Source organism: Elaeis guineensis, chromosome 12 (assembly GCF_000442705.2).
Source record: "Elaeis guineensis isolate ETL-2024a chromosome 12, EG11, whole genome shotgun sequence".
In the NCBI taxonomy this organism is placed as follows: Eukaryota; Viridiplantae; Streptophyta; class Magnoliopsida; order Arecales; family Arecaceae; genus Elaeis; species Elaeis guineensis.
Window position 1 is genome coordinate 11,554,665 of NC_026004.2, and position 19,856 is coordinate 11,574,520.

General features: G+C 35.1%; 2 protein-coding genes across 2 annotated transcripts; one reads left to right on the forward strand and one right to left on the reverse strand.

Moving 5' to 3' along the window:
* Nucleotides 1-1,627: 1,627 nt before the first annotated feature.
* On the reverse strand, nt 1,628-5,765 carry LOC105055212 (U-box domain-containing protein 15). The gene is made up of 4 exons (XM_010936970.3): nt 5,161-5,765; nt 4,949-5,065; nt 2,888-3,313; nt 1,628-2,798 (listed from the first exon to the last, which is right to left on the reverse strand). The coding sequence occupies exons 1-4, from the start codon at nt 5,626-5,628 to the stop codon at nt 1,761-1,763; spliced, it is 2,049 nt and encodes a 682-aa protein (XP_010935272.1). The 5' UTR covers nt 5,629-5,765; the 3' UTR covers nt 1,628-1,760.
* A 10,320-nt stretch (nt 5,766-16,085) lies between these two features.
* On the forward strand, nt 16,086-19,553 carry LOC105055211 (cyclin-B2-2). Its single transcript, XM_010936969.4, has 12 exons — nt 16,086-16,281; nt 16,434-16,497; nt 16,644-16,773; nt 16,860-16,919; nt 17,003-17,039; nt 17,134-17,298; nt 17,401-17,541; nt 17,965-18,054; nt 18,161-18,382; nt 18,618-18,716; nt 18,810-18,988; nt 19,103-19,553. The coding sequence occupies exons 2-12, from the start codon at nt 16,443-16,445 to the stop codon at nt 19,254-19,256; spliced, it is 1,332 nt and encodes a 443-aa protein (XP_010935271.1). The 5' UTR covers nt 16,086-16,281; nt 16,434-16,442; the 3' UTR covers nt 19,257-19,553.
* The last annotated feature ends 303 nt before the right edge of the window (nt 19,554-19,856 follow it).

Here is a 19,856-nt window from a genome sequence, read left to right on the forward strand (position 1 = left end):
AAGTAAGGCAATTCTGGATGAAGACTCTGCCATTTCAAATTCTCTTTATCTGCTGTTCACCAACCTCCTCTCTGACTTAAGCATTGGAGAGTCCCCGCCGAACATAATTTCGGTCTATGAGGATTTCATTTTGTAGATGCTCTTCACTGACAACGGGTGCAACAGAAGATTAGCCACAACATGGCACGAACTCAATGAAAGATTACCATACCCTGTTAAATAAACTTTTTTGATTGAATCACTCTGTTAAATATGCTTGAACCAGTTTCTAGCTGTGAAACCTACAGCACAAACTCAATCCAAACAACATCAGATGGGGACCTTGTTTCTTATGCCAAAAAGAAATTAATAATAAAAACAAAACTGGTTTACAGCATTATTGAGAGTAGAGATAAATGCTGGATAAGTCGCAGGAGATACTTGAAAAACCACAGGAACCACAATATACCAGTTGCACATTGAGTTGAGAATAGTTATTACTAAATTCTTAAGCAATCAATGACCATAACTGACAACTATTGGTTCCCGTCCTTCCTCTTTATCAGGAAACTGAATTAAATCTCCTTCACATACCTGTTTTTCTCAACTTTTGTATCAGAAAATGTTTCCTAAATACTGTTCAACCGAGATAGACGCTATTAGAGGTATGGCTCCTCCTCCTAACAGTCAAGAAAACAGTTCATGTTTGCACCCAATCTACCATTACTATCGCCTGATTTTCCATGTAGATATTGTCAATATTTCATATCTGGTGAGGTCCTGATGAATGCATTCCACCATTAGTCTATATCAATGACATGCCATTTTATTCTTACAGTTTTGGATGACAACCTTAATATCCAACATCAGCAGTTTCAAGCTGATAATCAGTATTATTAAGTACAGTATGAGTCAAAATTAATTGCCAGAAGAGGGATATGAAGCAGATCCTATGTAACAACAAGATAATGCAACTTCTGAGGCTGTGCATGGCTGATTGAAGATGATGTGCTCTAAGATGTCATATCATGATCTGTTGCTTGATAATGAACTTTCTACTCTCTATTATATGTCATTGAATCACAATCAATATGCCAGTTAAAACAAGATGCATTAATAAAAAAAATTGCTTGTCTCACAAATACTGAGTGGCTCAATGTCTGAATGCCAATAGAAGTAAGCTTCAGATCTAAGATACGAAATCATGAACCCATAATAGAAAAACTCATCAGATTGGAGCTATAAGATTTAGTCTCAATGAGATTCATTTTGACAAAACTGGACCTGGCCTGTAATTAGCTTGAGAACATTGTCGTTTGTTTTACTGGTTAACATCAAGCTGATATTACTTCTGAATCAACCAGATATAATCGAAAAAGGTATCAAAAAATATAAATTAAGAAGGAACAATAGTGGTCAAGTTACTTTAAGAATCGGTCATCTTCGAAGTCATATTTATCCTAAATCTTTGATAGGTATTCTGTTTATATCAGACATCCATAAAAGTCATTTATAGTTATTATCCCAACTCAGCTTGTTGTTTAACATCCACTAACTACATCCTGAGAAAACTGGTAACAGATTAAGAACATCTATAAACGAAGAGCACTGAAGGAGGTATCACTTTAAAAAAATGGCATTCACTAAATTGGAAATAAGCTTTTTTTCTCAATGTTGATTTATAATCCGAAAGCATCAAAACATGCAAGGAATATATCCAATTTGCTGCTTTTACATGTGAAGCAAAACAAAGGTGACCGGACAATGAGACTTCCCAAGCTTCATTGTACTTGTTCACACTTGCTGATTAAGGCCTTTGCTTTCCTTTGAGCTCTGTCAGTTCCACTTTTTAAGATCTCGGCTAAGTGCTCCTGAACACCTAACTGGATTGCAGCTGATAAAAGTGATGAATTATGCGATCCCAGTTCGAGAAGAACAGCGATTGCGCATTCCTTGTTTTTGGGGGTCCCTTCCTTGATAAATTCCACCAGGGTTTGAATGAACGATTGCTGGCCTATTGCATTGCACCCATCAGGATGTAACGTCAGAAGAAAAAGTATCGAGAGAGCTTCATCAGCCATACCCAGGTTCTTATCACCCAGTACTTGAAGTAGAGGTGCTATAATGCCTGCTTCTATAGCTCTAGCTTTGTTCTTACTGTTTAGAACCAAATTGAAGAGTGCAGTAGCAGCATCCTTTTTGCCTCTAATTGTCCCATTTTGCAATAAATCTATCAATGGGGGTATACCATTTAAATTCCCAATCATCACCTTGATCTCATCAAGCATAGACAGGCTGAATAACGCTGCTGCTGAATTCTCTTTAGCCGCCACACTGCCCGTCTTCAAAATCTCAATAATAGCAGGAACAGCTCCATTAGCTATAAGCTTCTTGTTCCCTTCATCTATTGATAAATTCAACAAAGCAGTCACAGTGTTCTCTTGAATTTTAGAATCAGGATATGTTAGAAGACTGACTAGGGCAGGGATCCCTCCATTCTGAGCAATTGCAATTCTGTGATCAGGGTTCTCTTTAGAAAGCATACGGATCTTCTTAACTGCCCTTCGCTGCTTATCAAGATGGATAGAAGAAAGATCCTCAACTAGTGATGAGATTTCTTCTTCATGACCTTCAGGGTCAGAATCAAGATCTGCCTCTTTTTTTAGTAATTCAACTTTGTTCTTCTCACACCACTGGAGAATTAAGTTTCGGAGGGCATAGTTAGGTGCCAGTGAAAGATGCACCAAAGTTTGCCTCGTCTTTGGGCAGGTTCGATGTCCGGCATCCAACCATTTCTGTATACTTCGTCTTTCAAATGTCTGAAACAAGAAGAAAAGGAAGAATTTGTCAGCAAATATTGTCAATTTATACAATGAAAGAGCAATAACATCTGAACTATTCCAAGCACCTGCCCCGTTGCAACAATGACAGGATCTGTCATGATCTCTAAAGATATGGGACAGAGGAAATCATTAGGAATCATCAAAGATGGACACTTTTCCAGATATTTAGGCAAGGCAACTTCACTTAGCCCATTACTGTCTTCAATGCCAGCAATTTGTTTAAATCTGTTCAATAGTTCTATGATCTGCTGGGTACTTTCAGCATTTTGCCCGCATCTATCTTTAATTATCTTTTTTATAGCCATTGTTTCTGCTCTTAAGTCTGGGAGGGTCTGCAGCTGTAATGTACGAGCGAGCCTTTCTAGTATTGCTCTATCTACATCCAGATCCTCCTTTCCAGGGAGTACAACCATCAGATCCATAGCCAACTCCATGTCTTGTGTATCTGTCCTTCTCTTAGCCCTTTGAAGTTGCACATTCATCAGCTCAACCTGAAAGCATGAATCTCAGAAGTGTAAGTTATAATGTGCAGGATCACATTATATATAAGGTCCATATTTCTAAGGTTGCAATGAAATTTTCCAAACAAACATCAACTTCAGAACAAACCATACTCAAAACATAAAGGTGAAGATACATGATCTAATCTCCATGGCAAGTAACTTCACACTGATGACTCAAACTTATTTTACTCTGACCACAATTAATAAAATAAAAACTGAAAAATAAATGATGAGATTCTTTCATGGAAAAAAGAAAGAAAGGAGATATATGATCTATAAAGGGAAAACATAGATAATGCACGAGTGAGCCAGAGATATGAACATGTCTAAAGACTTCTTGTGAACTATGTGTTGAACTTGAAAACTGATTACACTTAAAATTGGGTCTTCTTTTTTTATTTTGAATTTTAAATCATCTACAACCTTTGAACATTGAATTATGTCAGTAGGTATTAAAAATTGGGATGAGCTAAAATATAGGCAATTACTTCCTTGTGCTCATGTTCACATATTACGTTCAAAGGCAACTTACATCAAGCAAAAGCCTTTTGCTATAAAATTATGATAAAGCATTTAAATTTGGTGCAGCAAGTCTAGAAATATAATAAAATGTTTGAGTTTGATTTATAGGTAACCTTCTGGTTCAAACTTATCCACCATGGCAAGCAGGCAGCAAACTAGACACAAAATATTCCATTTTACCATTATCATCACCACATAACATACAAATGCAACAAATGCCAATTTATGCAATGAAGTGGACCAGCAGTACATCATCTATTCAATCCTAAACTACAATAAGGGCGATGAAAATTATGGGATCACTTATTGATTAGCTTTATACACCCCTAAATTAGAAACAAGCTATTTTCTCAATATAAGAAGAAGCAATGATAGAGGCAAAAGTAAATTAATAATACCATTTCTTTCCAATAAATCCCAATAAGAGCCGACATATGTTGTCCTCAGACTTCACTAAACCATACCTTGCTCCAACAATGAACATCTTGTAATTGATTATGACAATCATAAGCCACATGTTATATTAACCTAAGAGCGGACACAGAACTATATTTTTTTTTCTAATTATTTTTCATAGAAAAGTGGGGAAAACCCACCCAAGATATGTAGCATAGATCCTAATACTTTGGAATGCACCACCAAAGACTCAACCTGGAACCTTGTGAAAGGGGAGAAGGGGTATGACCACTAAGTGTATTTCTCTCATTATATGCAGAACCATAATCAAATATTTAAACTCATATTTTTAGCCAACCAACAACCATATCTACTAGCCAAATCCTCAATTTACCAGTAATATCTCTCTTCAGACAATCCGAGACCCTTCAATCCTTCTTGCATTATGTAAAATCACAACAAACCCATGCAGCTCGGAAACATATCATTTCTTACCAAATTCCATCATCAATGCAAAATAATCTTTTAAGTAAAATCTACAAAGCTCATTTGTATGAATTTAGTTCATGTTACCAACAAAACTTAATTAGTACCATCAAAGATTAATAAATCCAGAAAAAAATAAAGATTAAAGAACCATGGAAAATATCACGAAACAGAGAATTTTCTAACATTCTAAACAATTTAAAGGACCGAGAGACCCACTTGCTCTCTCACTTCATCCGTAATGCCGAGCTCATGGTACGGCATCCCAGCCAATGCACGATTCAACTTTTCATAAACCGCATGGAATCTGCCCCCCACCGTCTCGCTTTCCAGTGCCTGATCCAAAAAGGATTCGATTTCTTTCATCCTTTTTAGTAAAAAAAAAAAAAAGCAATTTTTCCCCTTTCCAGTCATCCAAAACAAGCACTCACCAAATAGATCTTACTCCCATCATGACAGCACCTCAGAAGCTTCTTTGCATCAGAGAACGCCTCGGCGAGGTCGCATAGCTGTGCATAAGCTGCGTCGGAGATGGGGGTCTCGAGCTCATTGATCTCCTCGAGCAGAGGCGCCACCACCTGGAGCCAGCGGACGAGGCTGAAGCACTCTTTCCTTTGCGTCCGCCGGAATTCGCCGAACGACCGGACCGTATCTATCACCTCCAGCATCTCCCGAGCCAAGTCCTCCGCGTCGTGCTCCATTTCCATCATCCTCTTCCCTTCGTCTCCTCCGCCGCCTCCTCCATCTCCACATCCGGCGACAGCTCCCTCCTCCGGAATTGTGGTCACCGTCTCCTCCTCTTCCTCCCCGATCTCCCCGATCGGCGATTTCAGGCTTTGGCGAGAAATTTGGTTGACTCGCAAGAGGGACCCGGGGACGGAGACGGGATCGGTCGTCATGGTGGGGGAACGGAGCGCGAGAGAAGAGAGGGCGAGAGAGAGAGAGATTAAGACGATGGCGAATGTGGAAGAGGAGGCAGAGGGAAGGGGGTTTGGGAGAATGTGGGTGGAAGAGGACTCCGCGGGGACGACAGATGGAGAATGTTTTTCGCGCGGGTTTGGTGGCTTTTAAACGGAAGTCATCACGAAGAAAATGTGATAAACACACGCTCTCTCTGTCTCTCTCTCTCTCTCTCGCGTTAGTTTCAAACTTAATTATGGAAATGCTTAATTCATTACCAAAAGAAGAAATACTTAATGCATCCGATCTGGAATGACTAGAAGACACGCATCATTAACCATCTTTTGCATCAAGATTGCTGAAGAACTGGATGGCACCACATGTTATTAATCACATAGGATCTACGTTGTAGATGATTGAGATAGATATTACTTCTAAGTTTTTATATATTTTATCTTCTAGTGCTCGTGGATGTATTTATCCTAGTTTGGTAGGATAAATCTGTTTTATAAAAAAAAAAATTAAAAAAAAAAATCACATTCCATTAAATGTATATATGGTCCATCGTATACTGCTCAAGATCATGATGATCATCGGTTCAATATATGGTCTAATCTAATTGTCTATCTAGTATAATCATAACCTTGACCATCAAATGTTAATGTTAAATCTATTTACTATAGTTTGACAAGAGTTTATGACTAGTACTTAATCTACTACCAATTCTTCACATTTCTCATCTAGACTAGAGATTAGTCATGGCAGTGTTGGAGAGTTTGCATGACATGCATTATTAGCATTTGCATTGATGTATAATAATGCATGATATAATTTTTTAATAGATATGCCTGATCAGTTATGAGTAGAAACTTAATAACTAAGATATTGTAGTAAGGCTTGCATACCATATAGATGAATCTTTCTTTATAGTTAGATTCTACGTGCCAGACAGATCGATTACTATTGTTAGCTAGTATTCACCCATATATGCAAGTACGTCCTATCAACTCAACTGACACATCAGCTTGCCACTATAGCTGTGTTTTTGTAACTACAAAATTATACATTTTTTATTGATGTATCAAATGTGTGAAGACTAGAATTAAAGAAAATAAAGGGTCGGACCGGTGCATCCATCAAATAAGATAAGAAAAAGTATTTTGGCATAATTAGTTTGAAGATGGAATGGCAGATTATAGAATAAGTCTCCAACCAATTTCCAATTAACACAACCATGTATAGCAAATAGCATATTGTGATGAGGTCTCCCCACAGCACTCCATTATAGCAGGCCCAACTGGAAGAAGCGATGATGGTGCTGAGAGACCTAGGGTGCACAATATTGGTAGCCACCATCTGTGGCTACAATTGCATGCAGTGAAGGTGGCACCATATGTGCTCGGATTAGTGGATGAATAGTATCATAGTACGTAACATACTGACATTGATACACTGAGCTTGACATGCGAATGTGGGAAATATACTGGTTTATGTTGGACAGTACAGACTATTGCAAATGATGGAAGTTGCAAGAGCTTTGATGCCTCTAGTAAATCACGCCGTTTCTCCGATGCAATTCATGAGAGTAATATGATTTGCAGAGGCTGTTTTATCTCACTCAGCAACCATCATTCATCATCACACTATAATTTTGTAATTAAAATTATAATTTTTTTGAAAGTGTAAGCGAGCTTATAGTTTATTTATTAAGTTGTAATAGATGCATGGTACAAGCTGATGATAGAGAAGAGGTATCCACATGCCCTCTCTGGAAATAAGGCGATAATCCCTTGCAGCTGAGCGATGATATTTAAGACTATACTATTCTATTGTTGAGAGCTTAGAATATTCAGCTAATGGGAGACAATAGCGCCGCGAGGGGACCTTTCTTTACGAAGCCAACTCCATTAAAATTATAAATTAAATTATAATAGATTAAAAAATAGCCAATTTCAATGTATCATATAGAGCCTTCCGATCTGTCAATCTGATAAGTATTCGACTCATCATAAACATATTTGAATTTAGACTAAATAAATTTGGGTTATAAACGGATCGATCTATTTAACCCATTTAATAATTGGATGGGATTTGAATTTTAGATATCTGATCCATTTAACCCGTTTAATCCGTTTAATATTCAGATCGGATTGAGTCAGATAATTCATTTAACCTGTTTAATCTATTTAACCTATTTCTGACCCATTTAGTCCGGCTTGTTTAACCTATTTAATCCATTTAAGATCAGTTTAATATGTTTCTGATCTATTTAATCCGACCTATTTAATCTATTTAGCCTGTTTAATTTATTTAATCTAATTTGATCTATTTAATAAATAGATTAAACGGATCGGATCGGATTATCTGTTTAATAAATAGATCAGATTCAGATTTAAATTTTTGATTCGTTTAATAAACAGATCAAATTTGAATTGATAATTTTTTGATCCAACCCGTATTAACTTGGCTCGTTTACGATCCGATCTAACCTGATTGCCACTACTACTTGCAAAATAGTATATGTTGCCATGCAGCTCTCACAAGCTAGAATGCACCTTGAAGTCTTCGATGTACCTTGAAGTCTCACTTAGCAACCTTGGAGTCTCACCCATAAACCTCCCTCCCCTCAAGTCTTATACCTCCTCTCTCTCTCTCTCTCTCTCTCTCTCTTTCTCAGTATGTTCCCACACATCTTGACAGCCATGGGCAAGGTCAATCCTCACTACGACTTCGCTCTCATTCTTCTGTTAACAACCCTGACCCCAGGAGGTGATCCTTCTTTAACTTGCAATCAAACCTCTCTAATTTCCTTCTTATTCACCAACTCAACTTATAACCTTTTAATTACAACCCACATGCAATGCAGGAGAGATGTTGTTGCCTTGGAGCCGCATCCTACCATCCAATATCTACCGACCGGCATCAACTACAACCCCAAGAACTACTGCATGGAGACACACCTCAGCTTTCATATGAAATGCAACATTCCTGATCTGCCCAAAGGCAAATGCTCCATGGTGCCATCCACCTGCAACTTCAACTCATGTGGCACTTCCTTCTAAATGTGTTGGGATAGATTAAATTTGGTCATTGACTGCATTCTGAGGAATATATGCGCATGGATGGCTTAGATTCTTGTCAAAGGTAGTAGATAAACTTGTCTAGGGAGATCATATTCCATGTGTGATCTAGAGATAGAATAGAAAGGGAGGAGGTGGAGGAATATTATTTAGTGCAATGAAATTTTCATGGATTGGCACACTGTTTTTTTTTTTTTTTGTTCTACACAACGTAACCATATCCAATACACTAATTTATGAACACAAAAGAATTTTGTTAAAAAAGAATGTTCGGAAGGAAAAAAAAAAAACATACCATGAACACACACAAAAAAAAAAGAGAGAGAGAAAATTCTAAGTTGTGTAAAAAAAATAAAAAAATCATTCAAAAAGGAGAAAGAATTACACTGCAAACGAAATCTTAAATCATGAAAAAAGGAAAAAGAATTTCATACGAAAATAAATGATCAAAAAAGAAAATGAGAAATAAATTTCACATTAAAAAAAATGTTTAAAAAGGAACATTCATAAAGGAAAAAACTAAGTTGTGTAAAGAAAAGAAAAAGAATTTCATTTGGAAAGGAACATTTAGGTACCCAAAAAAAAAAACACGCACAAATTTGAGATAATTTTCGTGTAAAAAAAGAAGAATTCGAAAAAAAAATTCATTGGTAATACATAAAAAATTGAAATAAATTTGAATTTCAGTTAGATTCTTCAATATAAATTTAGGCATTCATGCAAAAAAAAGAAAATTCTTCACACAAAAAAAATCATTTCTTATTTATTTTCTTTCAAACATGAAAAATTTTAAAATAAATACAAACTTGAGTTTAATGTCATCGCAATCGAAGATAGTAGGAGATAAGAAAAAATATATCCTCTATTTCTTTATGCAATTGAAGTGTTGCCATGGTAATCAAAGCTATTGGGAGAGATATTGTAGCTTTTTTTTTTCATTATTTCTATTTTAATTATTCATTTTTTATAATAAAAATGGTTGAAATATTGTAGATATAAAAGAAGTAACTAAAGCCAAAAACTTGATAACTGAAGCTAAGAGTAACTATTTTCGTGTACTATGTGAATACTTATAATTGACTATTTTATACATGATGGGTCAATTTTGTTTTTACAAAATTAATGGAAACTAATAAATAGTTGTGCTGTTTAATCCATGTTTTTCATATCCTTGACTACTTGATTTTATTTATATTAAATATGATTCAAACTATTGAAAAATAAAAATAAAGATTACTTTTATTTGCATGTTAATATTTTATTATTTAAAGATCTTATTCTTTAGTATCTACAATGGAGGAACACTATATAATACTCATGATTACTGTGAAACACTTATTCAAAAAGGAAAAAAAATACCATGCACACAAAAAAAAAAATCTAAAAAGAAAAAAAATAATTTAATTCAACAAGTAACATTCAAAAAGGAAAAAAATACTGCATTCACCAAATAAGAAAATACATACCAAATCAAAAAATTCAAAAAAAATAATTCAAAAAATAACATTTAGAAAGAAAAAATTATCAGGTACGAATTTGAAATAAATTTCATGCATTAAAGGAAAAAATATTCAAAAAATTTTCTCTTAATCTGAAATAACTTTTGTTACCCTAGGACACTCCATAATAATATTGGAAATAAATTCAAAATAAATTTTGTGTAAAAAGGAAAAAAATATGTTCAAAAATAAATGTACAAAAAAGAAAAAAAAATACCATGATCATGAAAAAAATGTAAGTTATTAGAACAAGGAAAAAATAATTTACTTGCACAAAAAAAAAAATCCTAAGTCATGTAAAAAGAATTTCATTCAAAAATAAATGATCAAAAAAGAAAATATGAAATAAATTTTGTGAATAAAAGGTATAATTAGTTCAAAAAAGAACATTGAAAAATGGAAAAAAAATACCACATGGACAAAAAAATTTTCATGGCAAAAAAAAAGAATTTTGTGCAAAAAGGAACATTTAGGGACAAAAATACCATGCATTGAAATAGATTTCATGTACAAAGGGGAAAAAATCTAGAAAATTTTAAATAAATTCAAAAAAGTAATGTATTCATAATAAAGGAAAATTTTCAAATAAATTTAAATTTTAATCAGACTTTTTGATATAACTTTTGGCAACCATGTTATTTACATGTTAATATGGTTAAATGATATAACAATATATTATTTTGACATTTGATGGAGTAGCTGCTTTGATGGTTGGTAATGGCTCCAAAAGTATTTGTAAACAAAATGTTATTCTACAGACAAAATTTGGACCATTGTAGTGTATAAGTGAAACAAATCCAAGCTATATGCCATTATAATATTCATTATTATTTTCTTGTGGGGACGATAGTCGAGCAAAAATATTCCATATAGATCAATTTTGAGTAGGTTAGAAAATAAAGTTTACGCTTGATGAGATAATTCTATGATTATAAAATGTAGTTTCATGCATCCATTAAAAAAAAAAAAGAAAAAAAAAAGAAAGGCTCTTCTAATAATATATTGTTGATAGCTAAGCTATCACTAAGGAAGATAAACTATCATGGATGCCATGAAAAAATTATATTACATAAAATTATATCTAAATTTTTATTGCCTCCCTATACGTCATGCTGATATCATTCTTATAATGATCTAACTAAAATCTCACTAAATCTTAATTCCTCCATTATTTTTTTCTCTTAGGATGTTCTTTTGTGGATTAATATCATGAAAAATTTGTTCAACTTTTTCATTGACCAACTTATCCATATGCTCATACTTTTCAAAATAGATAAATTATTTTTAATGAATAGCTTTTATCTAAGAAATGAAAGAAAAATCTTATCCATCTAGAGGGTGGATAATCATTTTTTCATCAATCAGTAGAGTGGACATTTAATTATATTTTTAAAATATTTTATTCTCATTTTCAGTATCTCCATCATTCAATACTCAATTACTCAATCATCCATTTTTTTCAAATCTAAAAAATATAAAAGATTTTATGAGAAATATGGATAAATTTTAGCAAGTTATCCAGAAAAGTAGCAATACAAAAGAACATGGGTAATAAATTTTAAAGCCGCTTTTCTATACATAAAAAATATAAATAAATTATATTTCTATCTAAATATTATCTAAAAAATATTTATCTAGAAAAATATAGATTCTCAGCTAAATTTTATACTTATAAAAGAATAGACCCTTAATGGTACATCTATTTTAGAAAGAATTTTTGAGGGGAGGATCTTCTCATAATTTACATGTAATAATGGAAAGCAAAGAGAAAACTCAACCCCTCTTCAAAATTCAAAAAATTTGGAAAGAAAATCATGGGAAAAGTGATGATTCTTCTAAATTATTTTTACCATGTAAAAAAAATATTTAATTATATTTTCCTTCACATATAAAAGGTTGCTTCTTAACTAATTGATGAAGTCCTATAAAAAAAATATATATTCTATAGCAATAAATGTTTGTTGAAATTAAATTTTTTTATTTAAATATATTCTTTATGTCATTGTAGTTTTTGGTTTCGAATTATTACTTGTAATGACGATTAGCTTCCTACTTTTAATAAATACTTGCTGAAATTATAATTTTTAATTAAATCTATCCTTTATAATTATGTCATTTTAGAGTTATTTCTTACCATGAAGGTATTTGACTTGGCTTACTATCTTTGTTTCAATAAATGTTCATTAAAATTAAAAACTTTATATTAAATTTATCCTGTATGATGATGTCATTTCTATTGTTGAATGCTACTCAAAATCTAATTAATATCTGAAATAGTATCTGATTTATATATGTGTTCGAATAGAAAAATATAGATGTACTTAATATTTAATTTACATACGTATCTACTTAGAAAAACTATGGATATGCTTAGTGTCTAATGTATATCCACATAAATTTAGAATAAATATGAATATTAATTTTGATATATATTTAATATCCACATCCGTATTTGCATATATTGAAAATATGGATACAAATATGGATATACCAATATCCGATCCATATCCGACCCAAATATATCTATGCTAACTCTAAATTGATGCTAGGTGAAATAACAAATAAATCTCTACATGAGATAAATTGTAAGACAATAGAAAGGCTGCAATAAAAGGGTGGGTAGGAATCCTAAATCCCACCTGAGGGCATCGCATGGATGATCTAATTTATGCTTGAAGACCCCTCTCATCAAGTCGAGTCAGCCATCTACAAAAACTAGAATATTATGTTATCTTCTAGTCTACTAAGGTCGGCCATGGAGAAATTAGATCTCTATAACCCGACCTCACTATTTCATATTGCAAAAGATCTAGCAGGTTAGGAACTATAAGAAATGGAGGACATAATGCTTTTGCTAACCAAGTGAGGGAGCAAAAATGTTTGGACCTCTAATCTTTGGGGAGGAAGATGGCAACGATGGGAAAATAGGAAAAAGATTATGATGACAATGAAAAAGGAGAAAATACTGTCTCTATCTTTATTATGTGGTGAATAGCTCCAATGTGCGACATGGATGGCTTGGATCATGGATCCTTGATCTCCCCAAATAGAAAACACTACGAGTCTCGACCCAATGTGCACAATGTACAAAGTGGCAGCATTAAGATGTCAGGCAATAGACTATAGATTTGAAGCGATTCGATATCATAACAATAGATGTGAAATTAAGAATTGAACATAAATCACTTTGAGTCAACACTACAGCAAAGTGGACAATTAAGCCATCGAAGCATCCAATAAATCTACTTTCTCGAATCGAGTTGCTGATCTCAACTCAATGAAGGAAGTGGGGGGCAGGTGATTTGGCCAAAAATGAATCTAAAAATGTGACACAACCATTCATCCAAACCATAGCTAACATGACAAATCCTTAATGTAATCTGACTTAGTCAACCTCGACCAATCTGAGAGCTAGGCTAAGCAAACTAGAAGCAATTGACTTTGATGTTACACATTGCTTGGCATACTGGATAAAGTCTCGTAACTCGACTAGGTAGCCATCCAGCTCAGCAACCATGTTAGGCTGATCTTCACCCTCTTACCTCGAACAACAATCTTCTCGTCTTATTTAAAAATATACTCCTTCCATCATGCAGAGAGCAAAGATTACTATAAAGGCCCCAAGCGGCTCCACGGCATCTTCTGATGGTTATATACGCAGTATCTTTTGGTGATTACAATACAATCCAAATGATTATGGCACATCCCTTGATGGTTAAGACATGATCTTAGTTTATTATAACAGGATCTCTACAAGATTCCAAATTCCACATCTCTATCTATACATCCAAAATTTCCACATTAAGGGTAAGACAATAAAAGTCTCTCATTCCCTAAACCACACCAAAAATCTTCCTAAGTTAACTATTGAATGGCCCAGTTGAAATCTGCTCCGACAACTTCTTTGACACATTGCTATCTTGCAGATCAATGAAAATGATCCACATCAAGGATTGGAAGATCGGCACCAACTTCATCCTTTTGCTGTTGGATTCAAATTTATGTGGTTAATTTCATACCACCTTTGTTTCTGAAAAGAAAGGTGATCTAATGTATCACATGAATTTTTCCTCAAGAAAATGCATGAAAAAGAAATATCATAGCGAACATGTTATTTAACTTCAACATATGGCCATGTTGCACATACTTACTCACAACCCTTCTCCAACTTATATTCCGCTTTTAGATAATTTATTCAACTTGGAGATCTAAAAAAGAGAATCATATCATATCAGTAATGGAATTTTGTGAAGACCTGGACAACATATGCTAGAGATTCTACCATAAATTAAAGATTTCAAGAAGATTTGGCAGCCTTAATTCAAGAAAGCCACCTAATGATATCTAGTTTAAATACAAGGTGAAATACCAAAGAAATAATATGTAACCAAAAGAGAATAATATGTACCCAAAAAAGAATAATATGTACCTTTTTATGAAAAACTAACGATCCTTTCTTTTCTTTTCCTTTCTTTTCTGTTTTTTTTTTTTTTTCTTCCTTCGTTTGTTTGTTACATAGCCATAGAGTAAATCCAACCAATGAAGTTTGAATACAGGAGATCACGAAGCTGTGTTGGGATAAACGACCTAGATTCCCAAATAAAGGACACACATGATGGACTGGTTAACAAAGCCATCGAGTATGCAGTACTATGAGCATCTCTTTAACTATAAGTAGCTTCAAAGTTCGCCAGGGATGAATCAACTCTCCAGATAGCCGACAGAAGAGGATGGCCGTATTTTTTCAAGGTCATCGAGCTCATAATCCAGAAAATTACTGTCTTTGAGCCCCCTTCCAATATGATGTTAGTAGCTGTCAACGCTGTAGTAGCATACACAATTAAGGGCCTCCCACACCCCTCTCCAACTCAGCCAGCGACACAATAATAATATCCTATACTACCATATGCTAAAGAATAATTCCTGTTAACCATTTTTGACCACTGATAGGTTGCTAAGACCCAAGAATAGTTAATTTGGAAATACTTACCCTGGCTCCCTTGGCTACTCGAGATGTGGTGGTGCTCGTGAGTTGATCGAATCTCACGAGACAGCAGTACTTGATGCCTCCATGGGTACTACACCGATCACCAACTGACACAGATGATCAAGTAAACTAATAGATAGTGGAGCACCAAGGATTTATGGTGACATTGATTTCCAGAATAAATGCAAGGATACAAACAAATAATGCTGACTAGAACGGTAGCAAAGTACTTGAAAATAAATGGAACTCCGGCAACATGAAAAAGAAAACTCAACATATTTCAACTATTAACATCTATGTACAATTTCAACACTCTTTTGACATCATGATCTTTATATCATCATCTTAGAATTACTAATATTATTGCTGATGCCGCACTATTATTATTCTTATTGTTGTATTTGTTATCATCGAGCCTGCGCTATTTCTGGCTAGAGAGCGTCACCATTCATTCTTCATTCCATGCAAAACAGATAACATATGGGGAAAAAAAAAAGGCTGGAGCGGTGCAATAGGACCATGTGAGGGAAGGAAGGAAGGAAAAAAAAAAAAAAAAGAAGGTTGGTGGCGACTAATCGAAGGAAGCACCAGGAAAAATTCGCTGACCCAACCTTAACAATAGGCCCGCCCATGACACCACCCACCGACAGAGATTTTGAAAGCACATGCCGAGATATAGCCGTTAAAGCCCCCATTGCCCATTCACTAGCCGTTGGTTTTAAATAAAGTATCCCGTCCCCCCATCCAACGGCTACTATTAACTAGCCGTTGGTTTTAAATGAATCATCCGCGGACAGTATCCGTTGTTTCCGTTCTCCCCCCTTTCATACATCGAATTCCTCCGTTCTTTTATCGTCTTTTAATCCCCCCCTTCTCGCCCCCTTCCTCCCTCGCCTGTCCTCTAATCGAGCTTACAGATATATATAAATATATAGAGAGAGATAGAGATAGAGAGAGAGAGAGAGAGAGAGTTCCATTCCTGGGGGGTTCTTGCTTCTTTGGCTCCCTTTCTCCCCAGCGTCTTCCAAGAGAAATTCAGGGAAGACTGGGATCGAGTTTGCCCGAGCCCCAAGGAGTTCATCAGAGGTTTTGACCGATCTCTTGGAATACTTTTTTGCACATTGTCATTTGGTTGCTTTTGGTAGTTCCTTGGTTTTCTTTTCAAATTTTCTGATTTGGGATTAAAGATTCGGGGCTTGGACAGGTTTCTTGAATTAGTTTATCTTCATTTACCGTAGGTTTTAGCAATGGACACAGTTGGTGAGAATCATAGAGGCATGATAAAATCAGCCAGTGCCCGAGGTATGACTGCAGTTCTTCTGGATTTCATGGTTTCTTTTATGTCATCAGTTCAAGATTTGGACTTTACCTTCGGAACCCTAGCTGGCGAATCCCAAATTTGTTCTTTTTTATTTTGTTTGATTATAATTTGGAAAAAAATTGCAAAGGTGTTCCAATGGAGGGCGTGAGATTTGGCGCAGACGTGGGGAATGACAATAGAAGAGCACTGAGGGACATTAGAAACTTTGTGGGCGTTCCCCCGTATCCAAGTGCACTGAGCAAGAGGGGGTTGCAGGAGTAATCCACCGGATCCTGACCCTTGTTTCCATCTATTTGAGTGCATCTAAGTCCAATTACTAAGATTTTTTGCCTTATACTTTCAGTACGAGCACTGTGGATGATAAGAATGCACAAAATTTTGCCGGCAGGCGACCAATGACAAGGTTGGAAGCCCTCATATGTTTCTTTATGCCAATTAGTTGGTTTCTTTTTTCAAAAAAATAATATTTGATGGATTGCTGTACAGGAGATTCGCAGCTTCCTTGGCAAACCAATCACACCAGGTCCTTTCAATTGATAAATTGAGAATGTAGTAGTATAATTTGTTACTGATCATGGATTGTGGATCCCTTAGTCGGATGATTTATATTGATATAGGTTTCTAGTGCAAGGCTTCGGCCAATTGGGAGTGAGAGACAGAGGAAACCGGTGTCATCATCTCCCAGTTCTAGTGCCTTAAATGCATCAACTGCAGTACATGTGGAGGATTTCAAGTCAGCTAATGACTTAACTCTGCCTATGGTTGAGGAGATGGAAGAAGTGGTTCGTGTTCACTTGTCATATTTTGAGATAAATCTTCTAATTTTTTTGAAGTCTCTTATGTTTGATGATAGATTAATCTGATTGCGCATAAACTATTTCTAGGAAAATTGTGAGTTCAAGGAGGTAGAAATGGAGGATCTAGAGGAGGAGCCTATTCCAGATATTGATAGCTGTGATGCCAAAAATCCTTTGGCAGTTGTTGAGTATGTGGAGGACATCTACAACTTCTATAGACAGACTGAGGTGAACTTTGACCCCTTCTGGATTCCTATTATGATGTTGGATGGACTGAATTACTAGTATTTCAAAATTTTCTTGTCCATTTTATGTTTAACACATGTTTTGGCATGAAAAAAAGGGTTGATATGATTAAATCCAATCATCTTAAGCTCCCTAATGTTTATACAACCAAGTTGAATCCATTTTTTTCTTCATAAGACAACCCATTATCTTGGGTGTAACCCAAGTTTATTGTTTGACAGAATGGCAAGTTTGCAAAAGCTATGAAAAGTTTAAAACTCATGAAGTTGCAGCTGAAGTGATTGTTAACTTGATTACCTAGTTTAACCAGAAGAACAGCTTAATATTTGTTAGACTGATTCTGGGAATTTCTGAAACCATCCCTTATGAAGTAACAGAAACGTTTCCTCATCATGTGTTGTGCAGGATTTAGGTTGTGTCTGCCCTAACTATATGTCAAATCAGTTTGACATCAATGAGAAGATGCGTGCTATTTTGATTGACTGGCTTATAGAGGTTAGATGCCTTTTCCTTATCATCAAATTCTCTTTTCACCTTTGAGTCAGTGAATTCTCCAGCTTATGAGATTCTTAATTTGCTGTTTTTTCCCCCTCTCTCACAGGTGCACTACAAATTTGAACTTATGGATGAGACGTTATTTCTGACTGTCAACATCATTGACAGATTTTTAGCACGTCAAACAGTTGTAAGGAAAAAACTCCAGTTGGTAGGAGTGACAGCCATGCTACTTGCATGCAAATATGAAGAAGTCTGTGTTCCTGTTGTGGAGGATCTAATCCTAATTTCAGACCGTGCATACACAAGGCAAGAGGTTCTGGAAATGGTAATGACTTTGAAATTAAATATAAATTATGCATGCGTTGGCTTGATGAAACTATATATCCTATGTTTCCCATGTCCTGCCTTTCTTAATTTATGGGATTACCTAATATTTGGAGTTTGCTTTCTTTTTGTTTATTACATACATCTACTGTAAATGTTTATGGATCTCTAGCCTTGTGCATATTGGTTCTGATTTCATCTCATTTTAATTCTTTTCATATTGGTAAATGCAACAGGAGAGGTTGATAGTCAACACCTTGCAATTCAGCATGTCTGTGCCAACTCCTTATGCTTTCATGAGGAGGTTCCTCAAAGCAGCTGAGTCCGACAAGAAGGTATACTTTGTTGGATAAACGACCCTCATGAAAAGGAAAATTTTCTGAATTTAGTGACAGTTCCTGACTCATAGTTTCTTTGCATTGAAACAGCAAGAATTTCTATCTTTTTTCATTATCGAGCTCTGCCTTGTCGAGTATCAAATGCTCAAGTTCCGCCCTTCATTGTTAGCTGCTGCTGCTGTCTACACTGCTCAGTGTACTCTCAAAGGGTTCAAGCACTGGAATAGAGCTTGTAAGCACCATACAAATTACTCAGAAGACCAGCTTTTGTGAGCTCTCTTTTTCCACTGTGTTCTGCCAGTGAATATATTAAACTTCAGTATTTTCTGTTTAATGTGCTACAACACTCTGCTGACATTTGTATGCTTTGGTTCCCATTGCAGAGAGTGCTCCAAGATGATGGTGGAATTCCATCAGAAGGCAGGACATGGGAAGCTTACTGGAGTATACCGGAAATATAGCACGTTTAAGTTTGGGTGTGCAGCAAAATCCGAACCAGCCCTTTTTCTGATGGATACAGGACCCTGGAACTGCTGATATCATCGGGGAGATTAATGACGATTAACAATATAGTTTAACTTCATGAAGTGATGTGCAATGGATGACTGCTTGAGTATGTGCAACATAAGTTGCTAAATTTTGCAACAGATGTTGCAGTAGAAAGCTGGAGCGGGTGTAATGTGTGTTTGATATTTTACCATGACATCTTTTTGCTGATGTGTGTTCCATAATTTAGAGAATTTACTGAATCAATTTACCAGATTTAAGTGGTAAAGCCTGATGTAGAGATACTTCATTGCATATTTCACCATGCCCAAGTGGCAAATAAAAAAAAAAAAATTCTTCTCTGGTTAAAATTACTTTTTTCTGAGGTAAATCTTCCGACTGCTGGTGTATATGCATGACAATTTGTCAATAGACAGCCAGAGTGAGTGTTATTTGTGTTTGATATTTTATCATGACATCTTTTTACTGATGTGTGTTCCATAATTTAGAGAATTTACTGATTCAATTTATCAGATTTAAGTGTTAAAAGTTGACGTAGAGATAATCCATTGCCATATGTCACCATTTCCAAGTCGCAGATAAAAAGATTTCTTTTCTGGTGTTCAATATGTCTAAAATTACTTTCTCTGA

What these genes read in the sequence shown, in the direction of transcription:
- LOC105055211 (XM_010936969.4), top strand. Translation starts at nt 16,443, where the DNA reads ATGGACACAGTTGGTGAGAATCATAGAGGCATGATAAAATCAGCCAGT. An exon ending in AGCAAGAGGGGGTTGCAGGA is followed by an intron (nt 16,774 to 16,859) that starts GTAATCCACCGG and finishes TTATACTTTCAG; the next exon opens with TACGAGCACTGTGGATGATA. An exon ending in ACTTCTATAGACAGACTGAG is followed by an intron (nt 17,542 to 17,964) that starts GTGAACTTTGAC and finishes TGTGTTGTGCAG; the next exon opens with GATTTAGGTTGTGTCTGCCC.
- LOC105055212 (XM_010936970.3), bottom strand. Translation starts at nt 5,628, where the DNA reads ATGACGACCGATCCCGTCTCCGTCCCCGGGTCCCTCTTGCGAGTCAAC. An exon ending in ATGGGAGTAAGATCTATTTG is followed by an intron (nt 5,066 to 5,160) that starts GTGAGTGCTTGT and finishes TTTTTGGATCAG; the next exon opens with GCACTGGAAAGCGAGACGGT. An exon ending in CGGATGAAGTGAGAGAGCAA is followed by an intron (nt 3,314 to 4,948) that starts GTGGGTCTCTCG and finishes TCATGCTTTCAG; the next exon opens with GTTGAGCTGATGAATGTGCA.